The 22940-nt window shown below is 39.8% G+C and overlaps 1 protein-coding gene and 1 pseudogene across 9 annotated transcripts in view; one reads left to right on the top strand and one right to left on the bottom strand.

Moving 5' to 3' along the window:
- The window catches only part of LOC103709501 (two pore calcium channel protein 1), a 49424-nt gene extending 30252 nt beyond the window's left edge, over positions 1 to 19172 (top strand). For 2 of the 9 annotated variants that reach the window (XM_008794878.4, XM_008794874.4), the window contains exons 17-24: positions 1297 to 1465; positions 7633 to 7697; positions 7861 to 7951; positions 10859 to 10945; positions 15096 to 15170; positions 16316 to 16353; positions 16489 to 16592; positions 18636 to 18932. In XM_008794878.4, the coding sequence (XP_008793100.1) occupies positions 1297 to 1465; positions 7633 to 7697; positions 7861 to 7951; positions 10859 to 10945; positions 15096 to 15170; positions 16316 to 16353; positions 16489 to 16570 (607 nt within the window). In that variant the 3' untranslated portion in view covers positions 16571 to 16592; positions 18636 to 18932. Of the gene's footprint in view, positions 1 to 1296; positions 1466 to 7632; positions 7698 to 7860; positions 7952 to 10858; positions 10946 to 15095; positions 15622 to 16315; positions 16354 to 16488; positions 16593 to 16684; positions 16935 to 18630 lie in introns of those variants that run through there. The other 7 variants (XR_604464.4, XR_604465.4, XM_008794880.4 and 4 more) reach the window with 7 other exon arrangements.
- On the bottom strand, positions 18850 to 21769 carry LOC108511395 (annotated as a pseudogene).
- Between the last annotated feature and the right edge of the window lie 1171 nt (positions 21770 to 22940).

Genomic DNA, 22940 nt, shown 5'->3' with positions numbered 1-22940 from the left:
GAATTTGAGAATTGGTACTGTTACGGGAGTATGTGCTGTTGAGTGCTGCTAGTTATATACAATCAAGTATGAGCCAAATGGCTCTATTTAAAAGTACGAACCTTGGTTTACGTTTAAGGCCTATACCCAGATGTATGGAGTGGGGTGCCGAGTCTTCTCACCATCAGCCAAGCTTAACTCAGTGATAATGGTGAATTCAGTTGAATTAAACTTGGCTGGCCTTTATTTCAGCTTGATGCGAAAAATTTCTTCTTGTATAGAATATCTGCATAAAGAGGTTTTAGTGGATCTGCCCTTTAGCCTTCGGTCCTATAGAAATTGTTTGTCTATTGAAGAATTCCATTTATGGATTGGAGCGGACTCCATGTGCTTCGTCAAACTCTATTTGACTTTGGTTTCAAGAAGTCAAGTTAAATTTTGTGCCAATTATTAAGAGTACCTGTTGAGGTATAATTGTTCTTATTCTTTAGGTTGATCATCTTGTTCTTACTGGAAATGATCAAACAGAGATAGGTGGTCTGGAAAGGGACTTAAATGCTGCTGGCACAGTGCATGCCAGCTAGTGGCTGAGATGGCATGTGTCATGCTGGAACATAAAAAGGGACTTCAGAGCCCTTAAAGTTTTATTCAACATGAGCCAGTGCAGGTTGGTACTGCTCAATACTTACCTTATCTGCTTTCTTGGTACTTGGTAGTTGGTACTGATCCAATGCTGTGTGCTGGCACTAGCCCAGCACGGGCCAGCACTTGAACCATGGTTCTGAAATAGTTCTAACTAGAAGAGAATCAATTTGAAAAGATTTCAGACAGCTTCACTATTTTCAGGGGATTGAAGTTCCTCATTCTAGAAAGTGTGGTTATATAATTCATTATGTATACTCTTGTCCTTCTTTGATACATGGCTCCTATATTGTTAAGCAGTAGAGACACCTGTGGAGGCGAGCTTAAAGTTGTATGCTGATCAGGGAGAGCATATAACTTATTTAGAGATAGTGAATGTAATCACTGCATGCAATGCTTCTAATTATTGTTAATTGTGTATGGCCTTCTTATAGAAAGATGCCAAAAATGCCTTTCTTCACAATGATGATGGTGAGTATTCTGTTTGTAACATCCTTGCTTTCTCTGTCATCTCCATATTGGGCACTGGTGGCATGACATCTAATGTGGCTTTAACAAACCCAATGAGTCAGCAAGCTATTTTTATAGGGGAGATGGGGTCAAAGGGTGATTATTTTACTCTATTTATCATACAATCACAATTTATTGATTATTTTCTTTTTTTTGTGGCAACAGGATTCGTTATCTTTTAATTGCAAGGATGTTGCGCTTGATTAGGCTGTTGTTGCATATTCGACGCTATAGAGCATTTGTGGCAACATTCTTAACATTAATTCCAAGTTTGATGCCATATCTTGGGATCATATTTTGTCTTCTATGTATTTATTGTTCCCTTGGTGTACAGGTATGTTATTCTAATCATACTAAACTAATCTTGCAATGATAGTACAGATACACCTATGGAAAGAGACTATCATTAAACCATTATGCCTGGTTTAAGTAAAAGCATATTTGTCAAAGTTGTAGCAATCATCAGTTGATTTTGCATCTTTTGGGATACTTAAATTGAGATCTGTGCTGGTATCATGGAAACAAAATAATATGATAGCTGAGAAATGACAATAACATAAAAGGAGTTAGAAGTGCAAGTCACCCTGCAGAAGCAAATTAACTAGTCATGTAGCAGTTCATATTTTTTAGGATTTGACCATATTGACATCTATATAATTTTTGATGGCTTATATGTTACAAAGTAGCCTGTTAAGGACTTTTTGGGTACCTAGTGGTTAAACCCCTCCTATTGTTGGGGAGGTTTTGGGCTAAAGCCTTGGGTGGTACATCCCCAAGGTCTAGATAATTTACCTTGGATCCCCCCACCCCCTTCAAGGGGGAGAGAGAGAGTGACATTGGAGTGCCTAGGATGCACATGACACCGCACGGATCATGAACCCCGGCCGCATGGGTCGCAAGCCCCGGCCGCACGGGTTGCGGTTCTTGGGTCCCGTATGCACAGATCTTGGAATCCAACATGAGTTTTGTCTAGTTAGGAGAGTTTGATGTTAGTTAATTCTAGGAAGCTTGAATTTTTGTGAATTGTTTTTGAAAACTTTTGATGTTATTAGAAAAGTTAGTAGTTAGGATTCTTTGAGTTAGAATAGGACTTGGAATCTCACACTGGAAGGATGAAAAAAAGAATATTCTTGTACTAATAAATATTTTCATTGGATTAGTGGAGATTCTATTGTGGGAAATATCCTTTCTTTGTTTTCTCTCTACTCTCCTCCCTTTTGATGGATTTCTAGGGTTTGCGAGTGAGCGTGTGAGAGTTGTATCCTTGGTGTGGCCAGTTGAGATGGTGTTTTTGGCCTTAGAAAAGAGTGTTCCATTTCTGGTCCTGTTCCAACTACCATCCACTTGTTCTAACACTTTGTGTCGTACGTGCTATAGTAGGGTTTCTATCTCGCCATAATCGGTTGCATCGACATAGCTTTACTCCTTCGAGTTTTCAGCCGAAGTTTAACACCTCTAATGTCGGTATCAGAGCACGGCTCCAAAATGCTCTATCGTCATAGCATTGAAGAGCGTGTTGAATGTGTGCAAGATTTGTGAGACATCAAATTAGATGATTGCATCGTCAGCTTGAACAACTTTGATAAGAAAATTAGCGGCCTTATCAATGGTAAGAGCAACGTGAATGCCGACATCTCCAGGGTTCTAATCATTACCATGATAGATCCCTTTGATGGTCAAAGGAAGTGTTCCATTGAAGAAGTGGAAGATTTCAATTTGTTTTACAATAGGAAGTGTCTTCATCGAGTGAAAAAGATACTTGGCACCAATGTGAACAAAGACCATATCACAACCATCATGACTTCGATATCAAAATAGACGACTTTGATGGATGCTTTTGTTGATTTGCTCTACACCGTTGAACGATTAAGTTCATGATAATCGACGCATGAAGCTAGTCGCCATCAAGCTTAAAAAATACGCATCAACTTGGTGGAAAAATTTGAAGCGACAACATGAGCATGAAGGATGTGGCAAGATCCGAACGTGGGGTAAGTTGCGTTGTAAGCATAAATCTAAGTTCCTTCTTGAAGATTATCTTCAGAATAAGCTTCTTAAGCTCCACAATCTTTGGCAACATGACAAATCAGTATACTTGAAAAATTTTTGATATTAAATGAGTGCACAATGGAATTCGAGCAACTCCTTATGAGGTGTGACATTAGGAAGCCCGAAGAGCAAACTATAGCGCGATATCTTGGAGGATTGAAGCTTGAAATTGAGCAAGCAGTGCACCTTCAACCTTGTTGGATGTTGAATTACGTGATATGATTGGTAACAAAGGTTGAGAAGCAACAATTAAGATCAATTAAAGGTTGGGGAAGTTTTGTGTCAAAAACATCGGCACTCTCCAAAGCCAGCACCTCCTAACCGTCTCAGAAGGACAAAAGCATCCTCAATAACTCTAGCCGTTCCAACACTATCGTCTCCTCAGCAACTCTAGTCGTTCCAACACTATCGTCTCCAACCCTTGTAAGTGTTATAAGTGTCAGCGGTTTGAGCATATTGCAGCCAACTGCCCAAATAGAAGCTTCTCTTTGGTGGAAGAAAAGTTGTGCATAAAAGAGGAGGAAGAAGATTAATTAGTCAAGTGCGGCGAGGATGGTCCGAGCGAGGAAGAGCTAGTACATGCCGATCAAAGTGAAGCCTTGGTGGTCTATCGTAGCTTGAATATGATCGTGGGAGTTGATGAAGAAGATTGGTTGCGCCACATCTTCCATATAAAATGTGCCTCGCATGGCAAGGCATGTAATGTCATCATAGATAGAGGCAAATGTTAGAATGTCGTTGTAATGCTAATGGCCGACAAGCTGACATTGCCTATCGAAGGTCATCTTGTTTCTACAAGTTGTCGCGGCTAAGGCAACGAGATAAAGGTAACAAGTGATCCAATTCTCTATAAAAAACGATATCAAGTTGAGGCGTGGTGCGATGTTATTCCTATGGATGCATGTTATATTTTGTTAGGACGTTCATGGCAGTATGATTGTAGAGCTATTCATGATAGTTTCAAGAATACTTACACCTTTCAGAAGGGTGGTGTGAAGATCATCCTAGTACCCTTGAAGATGGATCATCACCCGAGTCCTCATCGGAGACCAACACCTTTGCCTCCAAGTCTGAACTCCTAAAGAGTACTATTGCGTATGCCCTGGTCGTGTTGGAAGAGAACAAGGAGTCTACGAAGCTTCCTAGGGTGATCAAATTACTCCTCGAAGAGTTTGTTGATGTTATGCTTGATGAGATCCCAGTGGACTGCCTCCTATGCACGATATCTGACACTGCATCATCGGTCTTGTACTTGGTGCCATCTTTCCCAACAAGCCTGCTTACTGTATGAGTCCCAAGGAGCATGAAGAACTTTAGCGTCAAGTGAAAGAGTTCATGAAGAAAGGGCTAGTCCACTGGTCCGTATGTTGTGCTAGCATTGCTAGCACCTAAGAAAGATCGATCATGGCACGTGCATTGATAGTCGAGTTGTTGACAAGATCACAATCAATCATCAGTTTTCACTGTGCTGGCTATGAAAACTCGTTGGAGACGAGGTACGAAGCCTCCAAACCCTCTTTATCTTCATCTCCGACCTTCTCCATTCTTTATTGAGTCGTTGTTGGTCGAATTTTGTCGAGAAAATATCGAAGATCAAGCTGAGGCCCACTCCCCTATTTCGACATTGTTCTCTTTTTTTCTTCCTTTTTTAAACTGTCTCCTCTGCCAACATTCATTACCGAGGGCCTCGACCTCTCCCTTGCATTGGCCTTTGGCCTACTTTGGGGCCCCAACCGCCAGTAAGCGGGTTGGGACTCAAGAACGATCGAGCAAAGGGTCCCCTATTCAGCCTTGTTTTGGGCTGATTTTCATGCCTCTTGGTAGCCAGTTGCCGTTGCTGGCCACTCTCCGTTGCTCGCCATTGCTGCCTGCTGCTACCTCGCCAGACCACCACCACCATCCCTTCCTTTCTCCTCTTCCTCTTTTTCTTCCTTGGGAATGGCAACGAGAGCTCTTTCTCTATGTTGCTAAAAGAAAAGAGTAATAAATTTTCATCTATGTTTCTCTCTCCACCTAGTCCATAGACCCTAACGAACCCTTCCTCTTCTAGGATTTCTTTCTCTCTTGTTTCTCTCTCTTCTTTCTCTCTTCTCCTCTGTCTAAGAAGATCCATGAATCTTAGTATAGAGTCCCATCTTCCTATCCTATGGACCCGAGACCCCGCAAAGAGGCCCTGAGTTGCCTTGGTGGTCGGGCAGGCTTTCAGACCTATTACCTTAACTCCTGTTGAGTGTCTCTGAAAACCACTATTGATGATCCTGGTTAAATGATCTTGGCCTTGATCTAGTCCGTGCTTCATAATTAATAGATCGAGTCACTTAGACCTAACCTACCTGGAGTCGCCGAACGTCGTCACTGGGCCAACCATTCCCTTTTTCTTGTTATATTAATAATATTAAAATTATTGAATAGGAATTAATTGCTTGTAATGTTTTAAAATTATTTTAGCCGATTTGCCTAGTGAATTTTGAAGGTTGAAAATGAAAGAGGTAGGTAGATTTTACACTCCTTAATCTTAAGGTACGCTATACCGGCCCGAATCGGAAGGTACAGGGCATACTGTACCGTACCGATTCGGTACCGATATCCGATACGGATGGCGTATCGACACTCGGTACGGATGGCGTACCGAGTGTACCATACCGTATCAATACTGTACTAGTGTGGCACTCGTATAGAGTCTGGTACCAAGAGAGAACCTTGCTCCTTATCAATTTTAAACTATTATATATTTTTCATGTATATGGTTTGTCATTGATGATATCATTTTTTTTAAAATGAAGGATCAACATATATTAAGGCATGCCGAACTGGGCCAAATCGTCTGGTTCATCGTGTATCGAATCGAACTGGTGCGGAACCGGGTTGGTTCGGCCCTAAATTTCAAAATCCCATATGAATTGCCTTGAACCGCTTTGAACTATCCTGAATCGCTCTGAATTGTCCCATACTGAGTGGTTCAGCGTTGAACCGGTGCGAATCGCTCGGTTCACATTGGTTTGAACTAGTTCGAGCCTTCTCTTTAAAAGAATTGAATCACAGTCTATTGAACTGGGGTGAAATGCTCGGTTTATCTCATACCGAACTGGTAGCCGACTGGCACGGATTTCGATACCGATTTGGCATACATATTATAAAAATGATGCTTTGTTATGAAAAAATTGTTCCATGAATGTTTTAGTAAAAATAGCATGTTATGGAGTACAAATCTTATCATGATATTTAGTGGTTTTCCATCTACTTATTTTTAAGAAAAAGTATAAATATTTTCAAGACTCTCAGATAGCTATGTATGACCCTAGAATTGGGAAACATTGATATCCGGAACTAGTTTCATCGGTACACAGGCTCTGGAGGTGGGTATAAATTTGGCATACAAAACATGATACTTTGTATTACAAGCACAAGTTGTGTCAATAGGTATAGGATGACCTTAGCATGAATATCAGTAAGCAATGCTTTGAACTATGATATAACTAAATAATGCTTTATGATTTTATTTGCAATATATACTTGGAACCATGTCTATGAAATATTGATGATTTATGCATGCATGAAATCCTTTAGTTTTTAAGTTTTTGTTTTATCTTTAAATGATGCATTATTCATAGAAAAATTTATACTTGATCCAATAAGGGGGTGTAAGTTTTACTTGCTGAGCTATGTAGGTCATATTTCTTTATTTTGTTTTATTTTTTTCAGACGAATAGGGTTACTAGGAATGAAGAATGGTACAAGCTTAGTATTCGTGCTAGCAAGCTTGGCAATTTTGTAGTAGAATTTTAGTTCTTTAACTGTCTATGAATTTGTAGTTGGTGAATTTCTGAATTTTGAGGTTATGGATTTTGGTATTTAAATTTGGATTTAGTCGCTTTGAACTAGCATTTATTCAATTATTTAATGGGTTATGAATTTGGATCCTTTTGTGATATACTGTTTGAGATGGATTTGTATACAAATTATGATTGTCGGCTTTGTGTTATCACGGGCGGTACCCCTCCATAGAATGGTCGTGTTATGCCCTGTAATTGGGTCACTTCTGATGCTTAAATGTAAACAAATACAAAGCCTTTTTATGACATTTTTGTTAATACACTCTTAGATTCCTAAGAAGTAAGGATGTACAATTTGGTATTCATCAGTCGTGCTAGAACATAGAAGCAACAAAAGCACCACGTCAAATATGTTCAATAACTCTTGAAAATGCAAATATGAGCTTATAAGAAAAAAACAAGACTTTCTTAGTTATGATTTACTTGGTTATACTATAGCTGCTTGCGGAGGTGCTAATTTATTTATTTTTATTGCTTTCAACTTTTAACAAATAAATGTATTATTATATTAAGGTGAATATAGTTTGATTGCAACATTTCTGATTGTAAATTTCATAGTTTTGTTTCCTGATTATTATTTAATTTAGAAATGTTGCTCATAGTTGTTTTTAATTTTCAGCTGTTTGGTGGGATTGTAAACTTTGGAAACCCGAATTTGGAAGCAACTGATCTTTTTGCGGAGGAGTATCCTTAGGATGAATATCTCACATTGCACACTGGTTTACATTGAGTCTTTTGCTTGCATGACTTTGTACTAGAATTGGCATATAATTGATCTATTACATGATATTTAGTTATATTAGGAAGATTTATTTAGATAATTGATGATTCTCCTTAATGAATTTAGCTATGTTCTTTTTAATTTTAATGACTACCCAAATGGAATGGTTACACTATTCAATTTGTTAGTGATGGGAAATTGGCAAGTCTGGATGCAGGTAATAAAACATTTATGGCTTTCATTTACTGAAAAAACCTCTTGTATGCTTTAATTTTATGGTTTCAGTTGTAGAAAAGTAAATCTTTGCATTACTTTGGGATTTGGTTTATACTTATTTAGTTATTCACCAAATATAGAAAGGTGCTTTTTGGCCCTTTGGTGCTTGATTTTGCTTTTGTCTGGATAGGCTTGATTGTTATCAAGTGGATCAGCTGATTCACATTTTCTACACTAAAATCTCTTCAAATTACTAAAAGGCAATCTCTGTTTTTTAGTAGTGATGCAATTTAATCTTCATGAGAAAATAAGAAATTGTATGGTCTGTTAAAGAACTAATAGCAGTAATCTCTCGAACTCTGAGTTAAAGTATAGAAATTTAGGGCTAGTTGCATCCTTGTGCACAAGGTTCGCCGTACCGGTACCGAACCCCGTACCGGTGCCGCACTAGTATAGGCGTACCGAGTGTCGGTACGGTACGGTACGGTATGCGGTACGCCAAGCGTACCGACATTGGTGTACCGGTACCGGTACCCATCGGTACGGGTATGGTACGCTTGGTACCGACCGGTACCGCGAACCTTGCTTGTGCATATATGGCCATGTGAGTCTAATAAATTTTGGTGGTTAGGCTCCCCATCTTAAATTATATTAATCATACGTTAATTAATACATACATACAAACAGACAGACTGTTACTCTGAGGAAATTGTGCAATTTCCTGGTCTGCTTACATCTATTATGTGAAGTTAAATACGAGTCAGCCAGTCACGTTCCTATAGTCCGTGCTAGGTGTCTAGCAACAGAATATGATTTGCTTATAGATGGATAGGATGGGACAATCAATTGGAGTTTTAGGAAAAATGTTCAACTTATGATGCAAATCTGGGAAGGGGGGAGCGAGCACCTGTGGCTAGATCTATGATCGGGAAAAGGGAGATAGAGAGTCAATGGTCAAATCTGATAGAAGGGTTAGGAGAAAAGTGAGGCAGATGCAATGTCCGTTAATGAAGGGGGGTAGCAATCGGTGCCTTACAAAATTTGATGTTGGTGTCAGTGTCCAGACCTGGCATTCAGTGTTTGATGGTGTAGTATGAAGTTGGAAATCAGGAGTTGCACCCTTTCTCAACAAGGCATTTTAGACCATTTTGGTTCTGGTTTTCATCCCCTTGGGTAGCATATAGATTTCAGCAGTTTCGACAATTTTCGATGGTTTTGCCCTGAGTGGCAATCTAAATGGGGCTTAGAGGTTCTGGATTTAACAAAGATATCATCCACGTAATCATCCTCCATGTGATCAAGCATGAGGTTGTGGATGATTGGTACCACTGCCCGTCGCTAGGTTGCCCTAGCATTCTTACAATCAAATTGAGTTATTTGACATAGATTTAATTGTATTTTGGCTTATATAGGATCATTTGTGTATTGAGGCTACATGCATTTAATATATCGCATGTATATACCAATTTACATTTACATGTTTAATACCACATATTATTGTAAGGTCGGTCATGCAAATAATGGTGATCATCAACATCATCATTATCAGAAGTTCAGAACATTGATGGGAAAACTGATGGGTATGAGGATGGTTGGTGAAAGCGACATCAAAAGTATACGTTTATAAAATAATTTCTGGTAAGGTACCGATATTTGAAAAATTTAAAAATCATCAGTATGTTTGTATGTATCCCATACTGTTTGAAAAATTTAAATGCCAAATCCCATATTGTTTTCCGTCGGAACAGTACCGACCCATATAGTACCATGGGATTGGTATGGCCGGTGCATGCTAGTACAGTGCCAGTTCGTGCCAAAATGGTCTGGTTCTGGTCATAATGTCTCATTTGGTGGTTTCTGAAATGTGGTATCATACTACTTATAGCTTAGGTTATCTCCTCTTCTAGTGCCTTAGCCAACCACCTATCTCTATCATTCATCAACTCTTCTTTTTTCTCTAATCCATTTAATTAAATTAATCTATTCCCATATCATCCATCAACTTGTCTTCTTGTGCAAGTTTCTTTGCAAAAGACTAGCCTTGTAGCTTTTCAATTTCAATCTAGTCTTCACATGGATGGGGAAGAAAGTGGTTCAATTTCTCTCACACTGGGAAGAGCATACTTTCTCAAAATCTTAACTGAAATCGATGTTAGATGCGGACTATCACCCCTCCTGTAAGTAGACCAATCATTCCACTGGAATAAGAGAAAAGTATTTCTTAGTTTACTATACATATAATTGACGAAGTGCATTTTGTGCATAAATTTTAGGTTACCTTCAAAAGGAACAAGTGAGTGACGCCTCAACAATTCATTAGTCTCCTAGGGTTCTGTAAAATTATAGAAAGTCCGTATCAGTCCCCTTGATTGTGATAAAAGCCTGTTTTGAGAAAGTTCCGGTTGAAGCTGCTAAGCCAAATGATCCAATCAGAACTGACTAAAACCGAAAGTTTAATGAGTTTCAGATCATCTCAGCTTGTATGAATTGGTTATGACTGAGACTTCATTCATTACATACCACCTAACAAGTTTTGAAAGGATCTTCCTAAACCGCTTTGTTCTTGTTCTGGGTAGACTGCCTTATTTGTAGCAGGTGCTGGTGCCATTACTTACGTTGCTGATATTAAGTTGGGATCTACATATATTGGGATAAGGAGGGAGAGAGGCAGATGACCATGGGCATTGGTGCTAGATTTTGGGGAGATAACTGTCTTCTGTCCATGGACATGGAAGGAGAAAATTCATGTTTCAGATGCACTCCTTTAATTTGTCACCATGTCTGCATCTTCAGTATTTCTTGTGGTTTTCCCAACTTTTGTGTTATGCAATTTGTAACAGATTTCATGAATTTGAATTTTGGCACTGCAGTTTTTCCTCGAGAAACTAAGGGTTATCTTTCTATTCAGAGCTACAGGGATCTCACAGGAACTTCTTGGACACTCGCTTACTTCGTTAGTTTTTATCTTATAACGGTACTGCTTCTACTTAATCTGGTGAGTTACTATATAACAGTTATCTGTAGTTCTTTTATAAATGAATGTGCTTGGTTGAAGACAGCATATAGAATTACTATAATTGCATTCTATGATATTCAGCAGTTGTATTCTGTAATAGTTATTTTTTCTTAGCATAAGGAAAATCAGTTTGTATGTTTGTGAGAGTATTTAAACCACTAGTTTAATAATCTGCCAACCAAGGTTCGCCGGACCAATTGTACCAGCATACCGGTGAGCATCGGTACCGGTACGGTTCCGGTAACCGAAATCGGTACCGAACCGGAGCCACGCGCGCTCGGACATCAAAAAAAAAAGCAAAAAAAAAACAATGCGTCCGCGCGCATCCGCGGACGCGCCAAATGCCACAGAGAACGCACGCTGCCCTGCGCGGGGAACCGCGCGCGGGCACGATTCCCTGCTGGGGAATCAGCTGCGGGCGCGGTTCCTGTGTGGGGAATCGCGCGCGGGCGTGCATTCTCCGCTCGCGCGTCCGCACGCAATTCCAAAAAAAAAAAAATCGTCGCTTCCGCGCGGACGCGTTAAATGCCACATAGTGGCTTTAAATGCCACTCTGTGGCATTAAGAGGCCCACGCGGGTTTCAGCCGCGTGGTTGGTCGGTTCGCACCGGTATAAGTACGGAACCAATCAATTCCGACCCAGTTTGGGTCGGAACCGTTTTTATACGCTGTATCGTACCGGTGCTCGTCGGCACTGGTTCGATACAGGCTGAACCGACCGGTTCCGGTGGGTTCAACATGCCTTGCTGCCAACCAATTTTGGTAGTTTGACATGATTTCCCAAGGCCCTTTGTTGACATAGCCAAATAGTTGTAGTAGATCTAAATATTTCACGTGCCCAATTTACTTGCAATTTTACATCATTTTTGCAAGATTTTCTTTAAAAATTCACCTAGTATTCTGATCTCATTTTTACCTGAAAGCTTCTTTTCTGTACTACTATTCTTAGATTTCTGATATCACTCAATGATTTTGGTTAACTCTTTATTGCGAAGAAAATTTCTTCATATTGAAACCTCTTTTCTCAAGACTAATACATACTAATACAACCAAACAGCCAAAATCATCAAATGCATGCAGCACCTTCATAGTTAACCTTCTCACTTCCTTTTTTATATTACTTCATCGAAAGATTCAGCAAAGCGTACTCCCATCTCATCTTTTAGCTAAAGCCTTTTCCCTTCACCTCCCTCTATGGTTTCAATATGTCTCAAACAAATGGAAACGCCAACTACTGCAATTTCCCTTTCATTGAGATTCCCATGTAATATAAATTCTCCACATGCTCCCCCGCCTTGGTATTTGGGAAATACAATCTCTCTCTGTGATGCGCACACACTTCATTTTTTTTTTCTAATTGTTCCTTTTGAAGCCATATCCATCATGGTAAGCGTATTAATATCTGCCTCTTTACTTCTTTCATTTTATTCATGTTACTTGTCACCCAATTTTTAATAGACTTTTTATTCACCAATTTATATGATGGACCATTTGTGAGCATCTTTGGCTTATAATCGCATAAACAGATAATATTCCATTAGCAGCTACTTGGCTTCAAGTGTTGTAATTCATCTCAGATGTTCATTCAATGCACCAAGTCAGCCCTCTTGATAATCCCATATCTGCCACCCTCATCACATGTACTTCTTACCTTGCACAGTCTTCCAATCTGGTTTGCACAATTCATCTGCTCCGAGTAACATTCTATAAATATTGGCAAACATGCATGCGCTATGCATGTTGGAAATAGATAATAATAAATAAAAAGTAATATGGAAAACAAAACTAGTAAGAATAAATCTACTCAGAAATTGAAAGTTTAGAGTAGTAAAATCTACATTTGTTTTAGATTGATTGTTAATATAAAAAAAAGTTCTTTTGGTAAACTGGAAGATCCCCTAGAATCCTAAATAGATTTGGTTTTTCTAAATCAGCTTTTCAATGGAGATTATTCTCACCTCAATTTTAAATTTCATTGGAGAACAAAAGTTATGGTAAGGATCCTTAGTGCATATAAAATTTCTTGTCATGGTCTTATTGAAAAAAAAGATTATCACCTTGGAAGGTTGTGACAGTCAATATTTTGGGTTTTCTAGAGTTAAATGGAGTGCATTTTGGGGAGAAACAGTGACTTCCAGAATCAAATGGTTTTGTAATATAGCATAGATATTTAGGTATAACAAACTTGGGTATTCGATAAGACCAAGGCAAGCGATATCAAAATTTTGTTTCTATCAAGTTACATGAGGAACTGTGAACTGACTATGAATTGAAAGGCTTTTAAATGCAAACATGCAAAGTTTCTAACTAGTTTGTGTAGAAGCTGTTGCAAACTGTCATTTAGTATGAATGTCATATATATGATGGTTTCAAATCCAGAAAATAAAAAGTTTATAGTGGTTGAAACCAAGGTATGCGGAACTGACCGAACCGACGTACCAGTGAAGACTGGTACCGGTTGGAACCCGTACCGAACCGGTTCAGAAAAAAAAAACGAGCGGACGCACAGACGTCCGCGTTATGTTAATGCCACTCTGTGGCATTAAAAGCCCAACGCGGGGCAGCGCATGGGCTCGCTGCCCTGCGCGGGCGCGAGTCGAGGATGCGTTTCCCTACTCGCGCCCGCGCCCACGCGCGCAGGCGCTATTCCCCCGGCCTTTCTCTCTCTCTCTTTTTTTCCTTTCTCCTCTTCTTCTTTCCGAGCCTCTCTTTTCTTCCCCTCTCCTCCTCCTCTCTTCTCCTCTCTTTTTCCTCTTTTCTTGCGAGCAAGGGAGGTCTTCTTTCCTGCGAGGTGCTCGGGAGGAAGAAAGAGGCCCGGTAGCACAAGAGAGGTCTTCTTCCCCTCTCTTCTCCTCTCTTCCCCCCTTCTTCCCCGCGAGTACCGATGTGAACCGGTAGTTCGCACCATTACCGGGCTTGTACCGGTGCGAACTATACCGTTTCGCACCAATACGGGCAAGGAACCGTTCGATTCGAACCCCAAAGGGGTCGGAACCAAATTCAATGGTTGTACCGTACTGGTGGAGGCTTGTACCATTTGGGGTCGGAACCGAATTCAATGATTGTACCGTACCGGTGGAGACCGGTACCGGTATGGTATAGGCTGAACCGGTCGGTTCCGACCGGTTTATAGCAGAGGCTAGAAACTGCATTGTTTAGTAGGGTAAAGTCGTTCTCTCTTTATGATTTTTCCCCTATATGTCATGCTAGATTTTCACAGTGTAGGATTTGGACAAAGTTTATCAACTAGTTTTTCAAGTTAATTGGACCATTTTTAATGTCTTCCATTTCAAATTTAAGTGATCTTGCATAGCTTTGTTCTTTATTTGCTAGTTCTTGTAAATCCACAATAGGATACTATAAGTGGATATCCTTTCTCCTTTCCATAGAGGGGAAATATATGAATATGGAAATTGCCAGGTAATCTTTTATTCTATTGATTCCTTCTTTAAGAAGTGGCACTGGATAGAAGTGCCAAACTCTCATTTCTTGAAAATTCACATCAAGTCCAATGCAAAAGCAGAAAATGTAATAACTTGAAGAAGCTGGGTTGATTTGTTAATTCAATCCTTTTGCCTTAGGCTTTATATTTCCATTTTGGAAGGAATAGTACTCATATTGCTTCTTTCTCCTAGTTTTTATGCTAGATCTGCCTTCTCTTCAAATGCTAATTTTCATATACTAATTCAGCTCCAGTTTATATATTCAGTTTTAGTATTATTTGAATTAACGATCTCATGATCTAATTAGAACAATGGCAGTACATATTGTAAAAACTTAGGTGATGCTTTCTCTCTTTGACCTCTCTTAACCATATCTAGTTATGACACTTGCAGCAACAGAGCTACATTCTTGGGTATCAAAATGCTGATTCTTTTGTTTGCATGACTAAGTTACTAACAGATAGACTTGTTTGAAATTTCAAAAGTATTTACAAAATGTCTGGATTTTCCTTGTGGATAGCGACTTGACCCTTACCTTTAGCCCAAGTCTGTAGTTGCAAGAAGACAAGAAATTTTAAGTTGAATTATTTGTGTATCTGCTTTAAAAGAGAGTTGATAAAGCTTTCCATTTCTAGGTAATTGTTGGTGAATAAAATTAAGCAACATTTTCTGTTTTGTCGTTTCAGGTTGTAGCATTTGTTCTGGAGGCATTCTTTGCTGAAATGGAACTTGAAACAACTAGTGGATCTGAAGAAGACAAGGTTTGTGTATACCTAAAATTATTATGAGCCTCCAAGGAAAAATTTGGTCAGAGAAGTTTTCTCTCTGTGCCATTCATCTTTCCCATTAGAAAGTAATGCTTGGCTTGTCAGACAGATGAAGAACAAGAAATCATCACCTGATGCCTTATCTAATTAGTTACACCTTATTCTATCAAATAATGACCTCATGTTAATATGGATTACAAAAAATAGAATCTAGAACTGCATCTTCTCAAATGTTTCCAAAGGAACACATCAGGCATATAAGTTGATTTCTAATCTGCATTGTTACATGATTTTATATGCATAATATACAAGCGCATGCGAGGTTTAAAAATACCGGTACCAGACTCCTTACCTGTTTTAAACCAGAAAGGTATGGTACTGGCATGGTCGGGAGACTCAGTATGAGCTGAAATGGTTAGGATCAACAAGGATAAAAAAGGAACAGGTATGTACCAACTCCTGATGCATCGTGACTATTGGTATGCAATGGTGTTGTACTGGTTCCACCATTTTCAGCATTTTGCAAAATTTCTTTGCATATATGTCAGTTCCAATTAGGGCATGGTGAATCTATTAAATACAAAGTTCTACCTGACACTGCATCTCCACTACCTATTATTTAGTGAAATAATACCATGCTTACCCATCTAGGCAATTTACCTTTTAACAACCAATATAGTAGATAATTATTTTCTTTGGGTTTCATATGAGTGGTCCCATATAGTCGCCTTTCTAATCTCATGTTTATTCTTTGCATTGCCTGCTTCTACGATAATATGTTGAGCGGAAGAGTAGGATTGTACATGAGGACATATTTTCTGAGGTTTGGATGAAAAAAAGTTAATGCGCAAAACATTTTTTATGACTTTTCTAGGTCTCAAGTAGATAATTTGTCATGGTTATATAGTATACAGGTATTATAGATACTGTTCATCCCTTATTTTGATGTCATCATGTTTACATGCGCAAGATGTTGACATTGAACTGTAATTGGTCAGCAAATAAGAGAGCAGTGTTTTCTATTGTTTTCTGGCTGAACTCTGCTTATTCTGTAATATAAATTGGTGTTACCTTCTCCCTTCTGCATTTTCTGTGACACCTGTACTTGTCTCTATGAAGCATTTACTTTATTGTTTCAGGATGCACCTCAAAAGAAGGACCGACGCCGACGTGTTGGGTAACAGTCTCATACTTGGCGGTTTATTGTGTAGATGGATTAGTTTATGTTCAGTAAACATGACTATCCTTTATTGTGTGGACGGATCAGTTTATGTTCGGTACACATGACTACCCTTGTTATATGTTGATGCAGTGTGAAGTCTAGGAGTCGCACGGTAGACATTCTTCTTCATCACATGCTGAGTGCTGAACTAAGTCAAAACTCAAAGCTGTAAAGCCTAGTTCTACATCTACAGGGTAATAAGAGCCTCTATGTTCTGTTCCTGTTCTCTTTTCATTGATCTGAAAAATCATGTAACATATTTTTATTTGGATATGTGTCTCATCAGGCAGTGTTTCCTATTTTATTATGGTAAATGTTTGTCGCACTTATTGGTTTCATGTATGTTTTCTTGATTCTTTTAGAGCCTTGCACATGATTTTGTTGCATGGAAAGAGGATTTTGGAGTGAGATTGGGGTGGGGATCACCAGAGCTTTAATATGCCGCAAGGCTCTTAGGGCTGAGGTGCTAACCAGCTATGCTAATAATTGTGGATAGTGATGCATATAATTGAAATATATAATCCTCATATACTCAATTTTGGATTTAGCACAAATGATGCACATATTTTGCACAGGTGATGCACTTGCTGAAAGACTATTGATGCGCATTTTATAAGATATGAAAAAGTTTTAAGTACATATTTTACATAGTTGATGCATACATTTCAAATTGATGATACATACATCTTAAATAGTTTATGCACACAAATTTGGTGCACATGTTTTTAAAAAAGTGATACTCATAGTATATTATATATATATATATATATATATATATATATAGAGAGAGAGAGAGAGAGAGAGAGAGAGAGAGAGAGAGAGATGGCAGCAGGATGGTGATGGAGATATCGATAGTGATGAGTAGTGGAGATTATCAATGGTGAGTAGTGGTGATCACTAACAATGAGAAATTGCGATAGAGATTGAAGGCAATGGTGAGCGGCGATAGAGATCGAAGGCAATGGTGAGCGGCGATAGAGATCAACGATGTTGGTAGACGAAATTAGGAATTGCTAGCAATGGTGGATGGTGGTGAAGATCGCCGACAAGGTGTGTATGTATGTATGTATGTATGTATGTATAGAGATAGATAGATAGAGAGAGAGAGAGAGAGAGAGAGAGAGAGAGAGAGAGAGATGGAGATGGTGGCCATGGATGGTGGAGATATTGCATGTTATGGGTAGTAGTGGATATTGTCAATACAATGAGTGGTGGAGATTGCTATCAAGGTGTATATATATATATATATATATATATAGAGAGAGAGAGAGAGAGAGATGGCGGCGGTGGATGGTGTTGGAGATATTGTAAGTTATGGGTGGTGGTGGATATTGTCAATACAATGGGTGGTGGTCGAGATTGTCGATAGTGGAGTAGTGGTGGAGATTATCAATGGTGGGTATGGTGATCGCCGACGATGAAAAATTGCAATAGAGATTGAAGGCAATGGTGAGCAGCGATAGAGATCAATGATGTTGGTGGACTAAAATAGGGATTGCTAGCAATGGTAGATGGTGATGAAGATCGCCGACAAGGTGTGTACATACATACAGAGAGAGAGAGAGAGAGAGAGATTGCAAGTTATGGGTAGTGGTGGGTATTGTCAATACAATGAGTGGTGGTCGATAGTGATGAGTAGTGGTAGAGATTATCAATGGTGAGCAGCGATTGAGATCAACGATGTTTATAGATTAAAAAAAGGGATTGCTAGCAATAGTGGATGGCGGTGGAGATCGCCAACAAGGTGCTCAGGATGAGATAGTGACTGATGGTGGTGGTAGTTGACGATGAAAGAAAAAGAGGATTTTTTTTTATCTATACTTTTCTTTTCTCTGAAACTGTACTCTTTTTTTCCCCAAAAAAATATCTTTTTTTCCTTTTTTATTTTACATAGGTTGATTTTCATCACAGCCACTCTCTCTTCTATCCATTAACTGAGATGATATGGGAGGAGTATTTCGGTCAGTATTACGGTCAAGGAAAGTTCCAAGTGCTCTTTCCTACACAATCCAAAAAAAAAGTAATTTCTACAAAAAGTGAAAGTGAAGTAGCCATTTTTATAAGATGCTCAAAGGAAATCTTATAAAATATTTCACCTTTTAGATATACTAGCAAACAGCAATAAGCAGAAATTCTGGAATTTTGTTGCTAGATTTGATCGGGTGTCTCTAAATAATTGCCCGCTGCACCATATAATACCATCTCATAACTACTTTTTGATACTGGTGCCAGTACAGGGATGACAAAAATAACCAAAGGTGTTCAATATACTTCGAGGTTTTAAAGGCAACTTCACGTCAGTATTGGACTGCATGTATCAGCGGGCATGGGAAGTAACTTGGAATTGATTTATTCATGCAGGAATATATGAATGGGTGGTTGTCTTTTGAGATGCAATGTAAGTGGAATATGCTTCTGTTTGATTTTTCTTTTTGTCTAGTCTCCTTGTTGAAAGGTGATATACTTTTTTTATTTAATTGGTTTGGAGAATATTTGGTTAGCACTGCTATGCAACAACTGCCTGATTAAGATTACTTTCACGCGCGCTTACTGAAGCCTTATTTTAAGAACTAGCCCGCCACTGCAAGAGATCAAGAGGTGGATAAACTACAGGGATGTTACAAGAAGAAAGAAGACCATGAGAGGGCAGGTTTTCCTCTGTATTCCAGCAAAGTAAGGCGTGGGAAGTTTTTAGAAACAATGTTTAGCGTGGCGTGGGACCTGCCCTTGCTTGCTCTTGTCTTTTTATTGAAATAAAACATAGGGTATCTGCACGGATTTGTCTTGCTCTGGTTCTGGCTCCTCTTAATTTGAGATGTTTAAAGGTGGTCCTGCATGGATTCATCTTGATCTGGTTCTATGTGCAATACTACGTTTTAGATCTTCAGCTGGTCTATAAGTATAAATCAATCATTCATTCCCAGATACCTTATCACTCGCTTTTTAGTCATTCTAGTTATATGTGAATAAAAAAGAATTATGGATACAAAACAAATTTTATTAATATGTTATTAATATTTTTATATAAAAAATTCATGCAGCATTCTAGTTACTTTGTTCATGCACGATAATAGACTAGTTTAATGGTTGACACTGATGAAAGATTTACACTGACTCACCAAAACAGGAAAGAGTTAAAGCAACTAAACATACCTTTTGTTGCGATAGCACATTCCTTCAACAATATTCATCAAACATCTTAAGAAGTAACTGTTTCATATCCGCCAGACCTGTTTTTCCCAGGAAGAAAGAATAGTACCACCAAATCGCTGCTGCAAGTATATGAGCCCTGAAAATAGCACTCCTGTGCAAGGAATGATGATATCCCAAGCTAAGGAATAGAAGTCCTCATATGGAGTAGCATATATATAGGATGAGTTGAGAAAAGGGGCACATAATGACTAGCCCTATAAGCATCGTACGCATGGGGCAGTGCCCGCATAGCAGTGGTTCCAACGTAAAAGGAAGGGGCAAGAGCCTTATCCTTAGAGCTTGAAAACATGTTGAAGATAACTTAAGGGAGCAAAAAGGCATCAAGAATCAATCCAGCATAAGATACTAGATTTCCCCAGAATGAATGTTGGTTCGCAGCAGTCAAAAGTGGCCGTCCGTGTGAAGTCTGACTACCGCTCATGTGAATAAACCAAGCAATCAGTCTCCCCGCCAGATACCAAGGCAACAAATCTGAAGAGCAAACCACAGGGCCCTTTTGCCCTCATCTGCAGATCTTGCAGTCCATGCAGCTTGAAGCAAACCCAACTGCAATAGGAAAGCTACCATCGTTACGACTCTTACTATAACCTTATTCACCTCGAGCCACCCACCGCTCCACAATAACACATTCTGCCTGTTACGGCTCATGAACAAAGCCTCAAAGTTCAGCACCAGGGGAAACATGGAAACATGTAGCCAAAGCAAGAACGACTAGTTGCTATGATATGGTAGGATGCACTTGTGGATTCTTCATCATATCCAAGAGCTGCAACACAATGAAAATACATGAATGCGTGAGAGAAATCAGAACCATTGTCATTTCTATATCCACTCTCCAGATTGACTCGACCGCTTGATTCCTGTCCATTCCTACTGACATGATCTCTAAAGGTTCAAAGAAAAGTGGGTCCGACTTGTCTCTTGTGCTCCTAATCGTGCCACCATCCTTCGGATTTGAGGGAGCGAGCCGGATACCGATGAGAATAATATCACAGTCCACCGGGACGCCGATTTTCTCTTGCTTTCAAACCACTGAGGAACCCATATACCTACAGCCCACCATGTGTTTGAGCATCATATACTCCTGCTGAGATCTCTGTTGGCATGCTCATATTTAAAGATGAATTGGGAAACATAAAAGTTATCTCGTAGTTCGTCTCCGTCACTGCAGGCAAAGGCTTTGGGTTCCCCGCAGCCATCATGCGTAAGTCACCATCATTAAATGTCTCACCAATCGACACTGGTGTTGCAAAACCCCTTGTATGCTTTCCCTCAACATTTCGCACGGAAATATCAAATCTACAATCTTCGAAATACTTCACAACAGGGTATTTCTTTTTACCTACATTCCACAAACTGCCCTTTACACGGGACTTAACTCGCCACACCTATCTTCGTGTAGTTATATTTCAGTCCAGGAAGAGTACGCCAATTGTTTTCAGAGTTCCGGAAAAAACCTGTGTCAAAGTAACCAGAAGCATTCTCATTTTGGTGTTCCGACTCTCAATTGACCACACTGACAGGGAACCAAAAGCTCATCCTAATTGTGCAATCATCAACAGAGACAAATTCGCCACTAAAGAATTGCTAGAACTCATTTCGATCCCAAACCCCTTCACCAACCAATCATATTTGGTTCAAAACTACTGACGTCGGAAAATCCTACATACATATGTAATTTCCCATCATCCAAACACTGGATCTGGTTACTTTTGGTGAAAGGAACACAAACATCCGCTGGAGCATTGCCCCCCCATACTCCATTTCAAATGGTCGTCTCAAATATCTCTGGAGATTAGGACAAATGGAACCAGAATCAAACCCTAGCGAGTCCTCCTGATCGCTCACCCTGAAACACGATTTCTGAGCCGGGGAGATCTACGTGAACTCATATTTGTTCGGAGCATAGGCTATAACCGAAATGGGATCGAAGTGATTCGAACTGTCATCAGCATCCAAGCTCTCCAAAGTCCCACTAACCAGACTAGAAGAAATGTTCGAGATCTTCGGGTAGTTGAGCTTAAAAATAGCAGTGATGGACAGAAGTTTACCTTCTCTCAACCCGCCCATTGCCAGTTCCCACCATGCAGAGCTTCCCCATGTCCTCAGACCAGAAGCCATGGAGATCAAGGCTTACGCGCTCCCTCCATGCGAAGGTCCTGGGAGACCACGGCCGGACTCGGTGGAGAAGGGAGCGGTCCTCGGTGAGATTCCGGCGCATGACGTGGAACCAGCTACCGCGGATGATTAGGGTTCCGCCGACCTGGAGGACATCGGGGGCCATAGAGCGATTTGGCGTGGAAGAAGAAGGATCTGGAGGCGGGGAAGGGGGCGTCGTTGTCGTCGCCGAACATCTTGTGCCCGCCGGTGAAGAAGCCGTTGGAGAGATGGAGGGCGCCGGCGGAGTCCAAGGGGAGGGTCTCCCGGGCCGATTCGGGAACCATGGAGCCGCAGTGGTCGGCGTAGGAGATGTCGGCCACGGTGACGGAGGCGGAAGAGAAAAGGAAGAGGGCTGCGAGAAAGAGAAGGATCCATGGGCGAGGGATCGAAGGAACCCTAACAGTAGCCCTAGAATTCTTGTGGGGCGGGGAACGAGGCGGCGAGAGAGTCGCCATCAGTGAAAGCGTTCTGGAGAGCGCGCGGCTCGGGGCGAGAAGAGGGGAAGCCGGGAAGGGGCTTTGGAACTAATAATGAGAATGCCACGCGATCTTCTTTGGGACTAATAACGAGAATGCCACGCGATCTTCTTTGGGACTAATAACGAGAATGCCACTGGCTTTCTGTTAATCCAACAACAAAATAGTGGGTTTTTTCCGAAAACCAAGAGACCAAGACTGTTCCCTCGTTCAGTCGTTTGTTTTTTTTCATTCCCGCAACAATAAAGCATGCAAGTAGGAAGGGATTTCCTAGCACCAGCTTTAGGTTAAGATTTAGGTTTTCACCAAGACCGACATATTAGTTTATGTTAGTATCAAAATAATTTATATCTCAAACTATAATCTCAATCAATGTAAATTGATTTATCTCAAAATATTACCTGTATATTATCAAAAATCATACAATGTTTAATCTCATTTATTATTTTAAAATTAATATTCTCAGGGTACAGCATAGGTGCTTAAGAAGTAAAAATCGAAACTAAATTTTGCCCTCGGACAAGGCTACACATGAGAGGGGGTATACATTGTTGATCCTTTCTCCATAATGTAAGCTTATAAAATTGACTGATTTATTAACACCATATAACATTTGATTTTAGTTGGTATTATTAATATTATGTTTATTAATATTATAAGCAGAATTTAGTTTGAGAATAAAGTAAACATAAG

The sequence above is a fragment of the Phoenix dactylifera genome, chromosome 11, assembly GCF_009389715.1.
Source record: "Phoenix dactylifera cultivar Barhee BC4 chromosome 11, palm_55x_up_171113_PBpolish2nd_filt_p, whole genome shotgun sequence".
NCBI classification, from domain to species: Eukaryota; Viridiplantae; Streptophyta; class Magnoliopsida; order Arecales; family Arecaceae; genus Phoenix; species Phoenix dactylifera.
The sequence above is the reverse complement of the archived record's forward strand: the minus strand, read 5'-3'. Positions and strand labels throughout refer to the sequence as shown.